The sequence below is a fragment of the Carlito syrichta genome, unplaced genomic scaffold (assembly GCF_000164805.1).
Source record: "Carlito syrichta isolate Samal-C Ts95f unplaced genomic scaffold, Tarsius_syrichta-2.0.1 Scaffold314095, whole genome shotgun sequence".
Lineage (NCBI taxonomy): Eukaryota > Metazoa > Chordata > Mammalia > Primates > Tarsiidae > Carlito > Carlito syrichta.
This window is the reverse complement of record NW_007258191.1, coordinates 444,160-456,148: the sequence shown is the minus strand read 5'-3', so window position 1 is coordinate 456,148 and position 11,989 is coordinate 444,160. Positions and strand designations below refer to the sequence as shown.

The following is an 11,989-nucleotide window of genomic DNA, read 5'->3' as shown; positions in this document are numbered from 1 at the left end:
CCTTCCCTTCCCTTCCTTTTTCCCTTCCTCCCTCCCTCTCTCTCCTTCCTTTCCACTCCTTCCCTCTCTCCCTCTCTCCTTCCCTCCCTTCCTTCCTTCTTTCAAGTCTCCCAGGCTGGAGGGCAGTGGTAACATGATGGTTCATTGCAGCCTTGACCTCCTGGGCTTAGACGATCTTCAGCCTCAGCCTCCCAAGCAGCTGGGACCGCAGGTGTGTATCACCATGCCCAGCTAATTTTTTTATTTTTGTAGAGATTAAGTCTTGCTGTGTTGCCTAGACTGGTCTTGACCTCCTGGACTCAAGCAATCTTCTGCCTTCCAAATCCTGGGATTACGGATGTGAGTCGGCACCCGGCTGACTGTGTTTTTCAAAGTGCCTAATTCACAACATTCATTATAGAAAAGTCATCACACCGTCATTACACCATTGCAGAAAAGCCACTGCACCAGAACTACTGAGCTCCATGGTAGTTGTGGTGTTTGCTGGGCCACGTAGTTTTTCTCTGTGCTTATCTACATAAATAATAATGAAGCTTAAATAATATGAAGCGTCTCTTCTTGGTCTGTCAAAGCAATGCAGAGTTACAACTGGGAGTCTTTTCAGCAAATTTGGAGGGAAGTTTGGGAGAGTCTGACATGAAATAGAGGCCAGGAGAGGAACACAAAATCCACTTTTGCCCAGGTGAGGAAGACACTGGAAGGTTGGCGGTATCCCCTGAGCCGCTGATTGAGAATCAAGGAGGGACCAGATGACCACAGACCCGGAGGCAGGAGATCACGTGAGGCTGTCCAGAGAAAAGGTGAAACTCTCGGGCAGACCCTGAACCAAGGACTCCCATCACAGATCTGGGACTGAGCTGCCTCTCACACTGGCTCCTCCTAGGAACAGTCTGGGCTCCTGGGTCCCCAGGTCTCAGCACTTGGGTTTCAGCACATGCTGTTTGGAAGCTTGGTTTTCCAACTTGATACATCAGGGACATCTTTTAAATTAAATTAAATTTTAATTTCTTTTTTTAAGAGACAGGGTCTCCCTCTGTTGCCCAGGCAGTGGCATGATTATAGTTCACTGCAGCCTCAACCTCCTGGGCTCAGGTAATCCTCTCGCCTCAGCCTCCAGAGTAGCTGGAACTACAGGCACGTGCCACCACACCTGGCTAATTATTTTATTTTATTTTTATTTTTTGAGTCGGAGTCTCACTCTGTTGCCCAAGCTGCTAGGCTCAGGTGATCCTTCCACCTCAGTCTTCCAAGTAGCTAGGACTATAGGCGTGTATCACCACTCCCAGCTAATTTTTTGATTTACTGTAGAGATGAGGTCTCACCAAGTTGCCCAGGCTGGTCTTGAACCCGTGGGCTCAGGCAATCCTCTCACCTCGGCCTCCCAAAGTACTGGGATTATAGGCATAAGCCACAGGGTGTGGCCTAATTTTTTAATTTTTTTGTAGAGACAGGGTCTCACTATGTTTCCCAGGCTGATCTTGAATGCCTGGCCCCAAGCAATCCTTCCACTTGGCCTCCCAAAGCTCTGGGATTATAGGCGTGAGACACACGTGGCCAGAGGCATCTTTTCATGTCAGAAAACAGGTATTTTAAATGGCTGCCTAGTATTCCACAGAGCAGAGTCTCCATAATCATGCAACCACCCTTTCTGTTGCCCACACCCAATGGTAGTTCAAACTTTGGTAAACATCTTTGCATCTGAGAATATCCTTAAGATACATTTCCAGAGGAGGAGCTGGGATTATAAGCATGCACCACCACGCCTGACTTAATTTTTTAAAACTTTAATCTTAAAATAATTTGAGATGTGCAATAGATGATTTGTTTTTGAAACCAGGAAGATAGTATTATGGGAGGAATAAAGGAAGGGGATGGGGCAAGGCCATGCGCCCTAGCGGGCTGGGATGGGGATGCGTGGGAGGGAGCTTCGTGGGCCTCCTGAAGGAAGAACAGGCCAGGCTCTCCGTGACTTGCACTTTACATGCACAGTCCTAACTGTGAGGGGGTGCTAGTGTCATCTCCACTTTACAGATGGGGAAACTGAGGCACAGTTTGTGAGCAGGCTTCCCAGGGAGGGGCACTGGAGGAGAGTTCGGGGCATGGCTGACGGGGACAAAGCTGCCTGCTGAGTCAGTTCAAAGCTGCAATGAGGGAACACTGTGGGAGTGGCCATGAGGTGTAGGAAAGGAGGTGGGGAAGCCTGGGCACTTGCCCGGCCTGGCCCAGGGCAGGGGGTTGGGGGAGCTGCCCACCCACCTTGGCCTCCAGCACCTTCAGCCGCTCCGTCAGCTCTGATACTTTGCTGCAGTTGAGACAACCTGCAGAGAGGAAAGAGGCTGGAGCCAGGGTCAGGGGTCTCAGGTTCCCCCCTCAGAGCCCTTCATCTCCAGGGGCCAGGGATGGAGAAAGAAGACAGACACGTGATGACCCCAACCCATGAAGGAGCCAGGGGCAGGAAAGGTGTACAGAATCATAGCCGGTCCAGCAGACTACGCTGCCTGTGAGTTTTCTTCGACACTGAAGGCTCCAGAGTGGACCTGCTTCTCCCAGAGCAGGACCAGGGACCCGAATCCTGGCAGCCTTTGCCTCCCAACTGATTCCTTTCCCACAAACCAGGGTAGGAAATCCTGTTGCTTCCTGCCTGGGTGGGTTCGGGGCCAGGGCTTGCCAGCTTTGGGAACCGACACAGCCCAGTTTGGACTCTGTGGCCACACAGAGGTACCATCCTATGACCCTTCCCTGAACCACTGTCTACCCCCTCTGGCCTCCTCAGCGAGACATGTGAATCATGAATAAGAGCTCCAGATATTTATGGAGCCCCCCAGCAGCCGGCATTATACCAGCTGGTCTCTCCAGTCCTCACGACTCTACGTATGAGGGGAGTGTCACCCCCGTTCACACCTGAGAACACTGAGCTAGGGCAGGGGTGGCATGTGTGTCTAAAAGCACAACACCTGGGGTCCAGTCCCAGCGCTGCCCCCTCCTGGCTGAGGATCCTTGAGCAGGGCCCTTCTCTGACCCTCAGCTTCCTCCTCTTTAGCATGGAGACAATGGTGGGGGAGTGGACAGCTGTGAGGTTTAAACTAGCTTATGATGGGAAGTGCCTGGCACAGGACCTGACACATGGCAAATGCTCAGAAAAACATTCTCTAAATAAAAAGAGGAGAGCGGGAACTTGGGCCTGTGTCTCCAACAGTCCAGGAGTTGTGGGGCTCAGGGCGTCTGGGTCCAGGTCAGATGGCTTTCTGGGGTCCTTCCTCTGCCCCTTGAAGTTCTCTTTCCAGTCTAGGTGGGTGAGAGTGAGGTACTGTCCTTGATCCTCCACTACTGGACCCTGCTGGCTTTTAGGGCAGTTACCATACTGCTCTGGGCCCCCTCCAGTCCAGGGGAACCCCCAGAAGCTGCCCCAGGACCCACCTGAGAAGGCCATGGGCCGAAGTGCCATCCGCCGCATGGTGTTGCCCGACCACACGGGCTCCACGAAGCCGGAGGAGCCTGCAACTGAGGGACAAAGGGGGTGAGAGCCCTGCTGGCCTGTACCACACTTGCCTCCTTAGGTCTCCCTGCTCCCCACTGAACCCCAGCAGGGATCCCTACTTCCCCCAGTGCGGGGCACAGAAGCCAAGAGAGGTGGGCACTTTACCTGAGCATGAACTGCACTGAGCTGGAGTAAGGCTGGCCATCTGATGGGACTGGTGACAGGGTCTAGCAATGGGGTGTGGGCTGTGGACGCAGCCGGGGGCTTCCCCAACGATCCCAGTCGGCTGCACAGGTAAGAGCTTAGAGCTAACAGACAAGCTAGAGTCCAAGTCCTGTCATTTACTGACCCGTGTGACTTGTCTCTGGACCTGCCTATTCTCTCATCTGTAAAATGGGACACTAAGGCCTCCATGCCACCCAGGCTGATGTGAGGCTTGAGAACCGCCATGTGTGCGAAGACTGTGCACACACAGGGCCTGGCGCACAGTGGGCACTCAATAAACAGCAGCTGTGACTGTCACTGTCCAAGCTCTCCCTGCCCTGCTTGGTAAGAAGAGACTGAAGTGGATCCAGCCCTGGTTTTAAATGAAAACCAGAGGGAGGCTGGCTGCCTGGGAGGGCAAGGGGAGCCTTGTCCGGGAGCCCACCCAGCTGCCACCCCTATACCAGGAGGAGCAGCCGCCCTGGCTAGTCTGACTTTGGGGTCTGGTTTTCTCCACAGCTGGAGGGGAGTGTTGGCCAAGCCAGGGGTGGGGGCACAGCTGGAGGGGTTGTGGAGCCAGCAGTGGCAACTACCCTCCTCGGCCCCCCAGGTCTGCCTTTTAAGGGCATGGAGTGTTTCCTGGGGGGAGACAAGACCCAAATAAGGCGTGGGCCTGGCAGCTCAGAACTGGGTTGTGGGTTGATGTAGGGAGCGAGCGGCGCCGGGAACTCAAACCAGACGGGTCCCTCTGGCCAGCCACCAGCAGGAGGCTGCCAGGCCCTTCTCCGGGTCCCACCGCCGGGCTTTCACTTGGGCTGTGCCGGCATCCCCAGTGCACCCTCCCCAAGGGCCTGTGACTTGCCTGGGAACAGAGTAAATCTTACCTAGGACAGAGGAAGGTGGGCGACCAGCCCAGGACAGGGGCAGGCATGGGGCTCTCTCTGCACAGGGGAGATGTCACTGTGAACCACGTCCATGCTAAGTGCTTTACATAGCCCGGCCCAATCCTATAAGGTGGGTAATAATAATAACAGCCAGTCCTTGCTTAGCACTTGCCCTGGGCCTGGTACAGTCTATGCACTAAACATGTAGGTTTTTTGTTGTTGTTGAGAGACAAGGTCTTGATATATTGCCGAGGCTAGTCTCGAACTCCCAGGCTCAAATGATCCTCCCACCTCGGCCTCCCAAAGTGCTGGGATCACAGGCATGAACCACAGCACCTGGCCTCACATATAGTCTTAATGTGAGTGGGTGCTAGTATACCTCCACCTCACAGATAAGGAAACTGAGGCACAGAGCAGCTTAATCCTTCCTCTCCTCTATCCCCCATGCTCAGATAAATGAATGAGTAAATGAGACTCATCCTTACTTTTCCCTTTGGAGGAACCAAGGCAGAGGATTGAAGTGATTTGCCCACAGTTGTCCCCAGGAAAGTCTCAAGCCTGGATCTGAACCCAGGTTGGTCTGATTCCAGGGCCCAATTTCTTTTTTCTTACACTACCCAGCAGGAAGACCCAACATCTAGCAGGAGGGTCAGTGGCTGAGAAAGATGGCCTTGCCAAGTCCTCTTCATCCTCTTTGCTCCCAGGTGGAGACATACTGTCACTTTAGTACTCTGATTTTTTTTTTTTTTTGGAGACAGAGACTCACTGTCACTCAGACTGGAGTGCAGTGACACAATCCCAGCTAACTACAGCCTCAACCTCCTAGACTCAAGCAATCCTCCCATCACAGCCTCCCGAATAACTGGGACTACAGGTACATGCCACCGTGCCTAGCTAATTTTTTGACTTTTTGTAGAGACAGGGTCTCACTATGTTGCCCAGGCTGGTCTTGAACTCCTGGGCTCAAGCGATCCTCCCACCTGGGCCTCCCAAAGTACTGGATTACAGGCGTGAGCCACCATGCCCAGCCTTTTCAAGAAATTGACCAAAAGAAGCAGCCTTGTGAAGTTTGGGTTTTCTCTGTGATGAAGCTTTGGCTTCTTCCTGCCCTCCCAACCCCTTTCCCTCTCTCCCCGTTACCCTGCTATTTTCTTCCATAGCACTTCCTGTCTTCTAATGTGCTCTTGACTATACCAGTTCCCAAGCTACTGCCTGTCATCTGGGTCCTGCCTGGAACATCAGCCCCGCCAGACAGAGAAGACCAAGTCTGTCTTGTGGTTGTCCTACAAAGTGTCCGGCACCCAGTAGGGCCTCAAGGACTTTGGTTATAAAACTGTTGATGCATGCATGGATCACAGGCTGAAAATATATTTCAAGTAAGCAAACAAAATAAAAGGCAAACACAAAATAAAAGGCAAACATATGCTGTCTTGAAAATCTGCATGAATGTCTAATATCACACCAGGGTGTCTCTGAGTTATTAATCTGTAAACTTGTGGCTAGAAATTCTTTCTCAACCAATTTGTCTTTGGAAGTTTTACCAGGAGCCAGAGAGAATTAGAAAAACTAACAAAAACCCAGCCTGACCATGGCACAGATGTAAGGAGCTCAAAGTAGTTAAGAATTTAAATTAAAAAACAAAAGAAAACTTAAAGAAATAACAACACTGACAGTGTCTTTTTGACACTGTCAAAAAGACCAGAGAATGTTGGCTTTGGATTCAAGATTTTTAAAAAACTCCCTCAAATTCTGATAACTGAACAGAAAATACCTTAAGGGTTAGATAGACCAGGTTGTAAAACGGCCCTATGACACACAAAATTCCAGGAAGGAGAAGCCACAGTTTGGGGAGGTCTCCAGTCGGACAAAAAGGTTACATCTTTCGCCCTGGTGTTTGGCTAGGGACTCTGAAACAGGCTCAAGTGTGCTGAGAGCTCCCTTCGCCCTGGCCTGGTGATCTCCCCTGAAGGGCTTCTCCCCGGCCCCAACCTCATTCTTCCAGGAGGGCCCTGAAGGCTACTCCAGGACCACCAAACCCCACCTCCACTCTGGGAGCCTGACTGTGGGCCCCTTCTCACTATCTGGGAAGTCCTCACATGCCCTATGCAAACACACACACACACACACACACACACACACACACACACACACACACACACACACACGTGCGCACGCGCGCACATACACTGCCTCCCTGTACCCTTCCCCAATACCTACAGCTGCTGAGCCCATGTCACCTTTTCCAGGAAGTGTTCCTGGAAAGACCAGGGCACCCATCAGTACCCAAGCCCCCCTTGGAGCACTCATTGCTCCCAGTTTTGACATCTATAAGCCAGTGTTGTCAGTAGTTTCTCACTCTGGGCCCCACAGGCAGTTCTTCTTCCCCTTCCTGATGCCAGGCCTGAGCTAAGAGGCTTTGTGCTCCTTCTCATGGGGTCCTCATGATACTCCACGACACAGATGAGAACATGGAGGCCTAGAGGAGAGGCTGCCTGCTCTGCCCACGCAGCAGGATGAGGGAGGCTGGGATTCCAACCCTGCCCTAAACTCGGAACAGGGTGAAAAGCTGGGGGTGTCTCTGGGCTCTGCCTCCATGACTTTCCCTCCCAAGAGAAGAGCCATGGGAGGGGCTTCCTCATCACAATAGATCTGCTCAGTGCAGTGACCACAGGCCACAGGGAAGCAGCCTGCTCAGCCCTGGCCCAGGCCTCCTGCAAGGAATTTACTTTGCAAATATAAATATTAGCTGCTGGTGGCCGGAGGCTGGGTCTAGGGTCAGAGCTGGGCTTGGGAGCTCCAAGAACCATCCAGCCCAATCAGGAGGCCTCTGGGAAGGCTCAGCCTATGTCTGGCCTGGCCTCCTATTTGGAGCGGGCTAAGTTCCCATCGATTCCTTTATGTCTGGCCCCTGCCAGGCACCGAGGCATAGAGATAATAATGGCAGGGTGGAGGGCCAATCTATCCAGAGGAGAACACCAAGAGGGTTGCAGGCAGAGGGGTTGGTCCCTGCCAAGACCATGGGTATGAGAGCAGGCCAGTGTGGGTGGGGGCTAAATGGAGGGAGGGCTGGGGGAACAGACACTGGGCCTGGATCCTGCGGGCAGTGGTCAGGAGAGCTGAGGGGCAGCACCCTGGCTGTGTGTGCAGGACGGGTTGGCGGGAGGTGAGGGCTGCTGGGCCTCCGAGACAGGAATGGGAGGGGATAAGTGGTGAACATGGCGGGTTTGCACAGTGTTTGGCCCTCAGGACTCTGAATCTGCAGAGTGAAGCTCAGGTTTGGCACCACACCTGGCGCCTGGTTAGAACACAAGAGACGTGTACGGGAAAGGCCCAGCCCCGGAGGGTGGGCGAGGCCAAGAAACCCAGGAAGAGCCCAGGGTGGAACCTCAGTCTGTTCTTAGGCTATTTTGCGGTGTGACCCTTGGGCAAACATCCCCTCTCTCGTCCCCAATCATGGAGGACAAGAGCTGTGGGGACCACAGATGGGGAAGGGGCATGTATGCTGAGGACAATGGAGCCTACGGGGAGATGGGGGAAGAGAGGCAGCCTGGCTTTGCAGAGCCCATGGTGAGAAGAGGGCGAGGGAGCCTCAGTTTATCTTTCCATCTAGGAGAGGCTGGGGCTGAGATTGGCTTCAGTCAGTCCCATGGTGCCCCAACGCTCTGAACACACCCCCTGGAAGTTCTTAGCCGGTGCTGCTGCAAAGACTCCTGGTTCCAGAGTCAGACTGATTGGGCTGGGAATCCAGCGTCTCAGCTCACAGGGAGTTATCCTGGGTGAGACATTCCGCTCTTAGCCTCAGTTTCCACATCTGGGCCCTCTGTACCATGACACGATGGCACAACACAGGTGGGTATGCACTGCAGTGCCCAGCATGGAGGCCAGTGCTTTTCCTTCCCTTGTCATAATTACCGCAGGAGGGTCTGGGGCAGGACACCACATAACTCAGGTCAGCACCCTGGGGAGAAACCTGGCCATAGTGCTTACTTGCTGTGTGATTTTGTGTGAGACGCACAATCCCACACCCTCTCTGAGTTTTCTTTCATCATCTGAACAACAGGGCTGATGGGTGAGAGATCTTTCTGGAGGGAACCCCTAGTGGCTGGTTGGCAGAGGTTGGCCACAGCAGCCCTGCTCTCAGCAAGAGCCTACCAGCCCAGGGCATCTGGTGTGGGAGGGCGGGGATCAGGCCCAAGACCAGAGAAGGTGATTGTTGGGCTCTGCCTGTCTTCTCAACATGGTCTTGGCATTGAGGCTGCACTCTGCCTGCCTCCGGCCCATACTCTGACCATATTGAAAAAGTGGGAAGATACTGCTTTCAGGTTGTCCTGACTCACTGAAAGTTAAAGCAGAAATATTTACAAAGTAAACATTCAACTGGATAAATGATATAGTCCTTGGTAAATCTCAGTCCTATTTAATATTCCTTTTCCCTGCTGTTGCCTCCAGCTATTCTGAACTCTGCTGTATCTTTAAACAAATAGCACACTCCTTCCTCTGGACTCATGCATTCTGGCTTTGGCTTCATCCTGGCCTATTGTTTCTGATGAGAGGGCTGCCAGGTGAGAGCTCAGCCAGCCAGTCTCCCCAAGCCTGGAGGCACAGAAGCTTGGCTCTCACTCGTTGAGTGACCCCAGGCCAGTCCCTTCACCTCCTCGAGCCTCAGTTTCCTCATCTGTATAAATGGGGCCCATTCTAGCCCCTTCCTCATGAGCTGTCATGAACATCAAATGGGACCATCCTCCTTCCTGGTTCCAGAGTGAATATCCTCATTCTGGAGATGAGAAAACTAGGGAGAAAGAGATGAAGTCCCTTCACAAATGAAGCCTCAGAAATGTTGAGTCTGGAGACTCAAGGACTGCTCATAAAATAGCTGACTGAGAATGGGGGTCTCAGAGGCTCGAGGAGGTGAAGTGACTTGCCCCGTCACACAGCATAGCACAATTAACCCAGGCCTGGATTCTGGAATGATGGTGTTCCCTCTCCTCCTTTGGCTCACCCCAGACTGCTCTGAGCCCCGTCACCCTGATGACGCAGCTCTGTGGCCCAGGGTCAGGTCACAGCACTGCATAGGCCACAGGGCGGTCACCAGCCAGGGAAACAGACAGGGGAGCCCAGCCTGAACCCAGCTATGAGAGGAATGGGAGGGCCCAGGTTCAGTCAGCAATGTACCCATGCCTCCCTGGTCCCTATTCCCAGGGCCCCAGCAGAGCAGTTTTCCAGAATACTCAGGCTGGGACATCCATTTGCCCACCTCTCTTTCCTCAGCTCCAACCCTGTGGCTGGAGAGAGGCCCCGGCCATCCCGTCAGTCACCATGCAGTGCTCACCATGGGCTGCCATGCCACCTGCAGGGTCTTCACTGTTTCATTTCATCCTGGCAACACCCCTGGAAGGCAGACTCTGTTATCCTGCCCATTTCCCAGGTGAGGACACTGAGGCTCAGTGTGAGGAGCAGTAGGCTGCTGCAAGTGCACACTGTAGCCTGGAACCCTTCAGTGAAGGTACCCTCCCTCCAAGTGGGCACGAGAAGAATGCCACCCGGATGGCAGCACCCCACCCAATGCCTTTGCACAATGACTTGCACAATATACGGGAATCCCCAGCCCAAGGCCATACAGCTGGTGTGTGGCAGAGCTGGCGTGGCCCAGGAAGCCCTGGATACCCCCGTACCCAGGCTGGGACCAGAAGGCCCCACAGAGGGAGCTTGCAGACATCAGAGTTGGCCTGGCCCCAGTACCTGTCTAGCGCCCTGGCCTCACCATCGCCCAGATGCATGGCCTCCAGCAGCTGGGTTCAAGTTCATGGGTGCTGCCCCCACCGCTCCTCTGCTCTCACCCACTCCTTGAAGGCCCCAGAGACTGGGAAGGGTGCCCTTGGGAGGGGAGCCAGGGACACAGTAGCCTTAGTCTGGAAAGGCCCTGCCTGGGCCCACGCAGCCCCCACGTCCCGGGAACCCGCCGCTCCCCACCACAACTCCCCTGTGGCCTCCTTGGCAGCTGCCCCTCCTGGCTAGCTCTCCTGCCCCTCAGGCCCTCCAGCCTTCCCCTCTTCCTCCCACTAGTGAAGAGAGGGCACTGTTCCCAGCTCCCCTCCAGACGTCCGCCCGCTTCTAGCCTCCCACACCAGCCTGCGCGGCGGCGTCTCTGCAGGGGTTTCTGGCACAGGGCGACTCTGCTCTCCTCCAGCCACACCATTCCTCCCCAGCTCCGCTGAGGACTCCCCTGCCCCATGTCAGAACCCACCAGATCCCCTTCCTTTCCCACTTTGTGGTGAGTTCTGCCCCTACCCCAGCTGTGTGACTCTGTACACCCGACTCCATCTCTCCGGGCCTCAGTCACCCCCATCCCCATCTACGAACCAGGCTGTTGTTGGGAGAGACCCCTGCCATGCCATGGGTCATCACGTAGTGCCCACCACGGGCCACACCACCTGCAGAGTCTTCACTGCTTCATTTCATCCTGGCAACATCCTTGAAAGGCAGATTCTAATTCCCAGGTAAGGACACTGAGGTTCTGCGTGGGGAGTTCTAGGTCGCTGTGTGACCTCAGCTGTGTGACTCTGGGCACTTCACTAGATCTCTCTGGGCCTCAGGCAAGCCATCTGTGAACTGAACTGTCGTGGAAGCCTAGGGAGGTGAGACGTGTACGTCTCTCAAGAAACCCCTATGAGTGGTGGCTTCCATTAGCCACCACTAACAGAATCCCTTGATTCAGAGACTGTGCTTTCCCATATGCTGTTTCTGGAATCAGGATACCTCCTGTGACTGATTTTCACAATCATGTGCTGCTTTGGAGGCCCTGACTACCTCGTTCTATTGAGGTGTCTCTGAGCCTGGTCCTCAGGGCAGTTCTAGGCCTGTCCATCCTCTTTGGGGCCATGCTTGGGAACACAGATCTTGGTGCCTGAAAATTCACTGCTCACTGGTCTCAGCCAGGCAGCAAGGGTGGGAGGGCCTGACTGCTCAGCAGAGGGGCAGGTGTCTGGAGTACAGGGTTCTCCAGGTCAGTGTGGCCAGGCTTCAGGGAGGCCCGGGCTGCCCTTATGTGCCCCTGCTGGGTGCTCAGCCCTGAGAGGTCCTGAGCTGCCCTAACACGCACACACTGAAGGCAGAGGAGTGAAAGGAGTCTCTCTGCTTGGGACACGCTCTGTACACAGGTGCCCAGCTGAGCCTTCCCATCCCCTGGGCCCAGAGGTGGGGGCAGGGAGTGGAGCGGACAGAGCCTTCAGCCCACTACCTTCCCAAGGCTCAGTTTCCTCATCTGCAGAGTAGGTATAACCATTACTTCTCTGACCCACTGAACTGAATAAAATGGCTCTTTGCTTCCCTGTGGTGTCCATAACCACACTGTACAAGGGGGACCAAAAAAAAAAAACAAAACCCATAGCCGGGCTCGGTGGCTCAGCCTGTAATCCCGCGCCTT

General features: G+C 54.2%; 1 protein-coding gene across 1 annotated transcript in view; it reads right to left on the bottom strand.

The window, feature by feature from the left end:
- EMID1 (EMI domain containing 1) overlaps nt 1-11,989 on the bottom strand; it is a 50,583-nt gene that overhangs the window by 28,611 nt on the left and 9,983 nt on the right. The window contains exons 5-6 of the mRNA XM_021719045.1: nt 3,418-3,501; nt 2,257-2,318 (exon numbers count right to left, since the gene is read on the bottom strand). Of these exons, the coding sequence (XP_021574720.1) occupies nt 2,257-2,318; nt 3,418-3,501 (146 nt within the window). The remainder of the gene's footprint in view (nt 1-2,256; nt 2,319-3,417; nt 3,502-11,989) is intronic.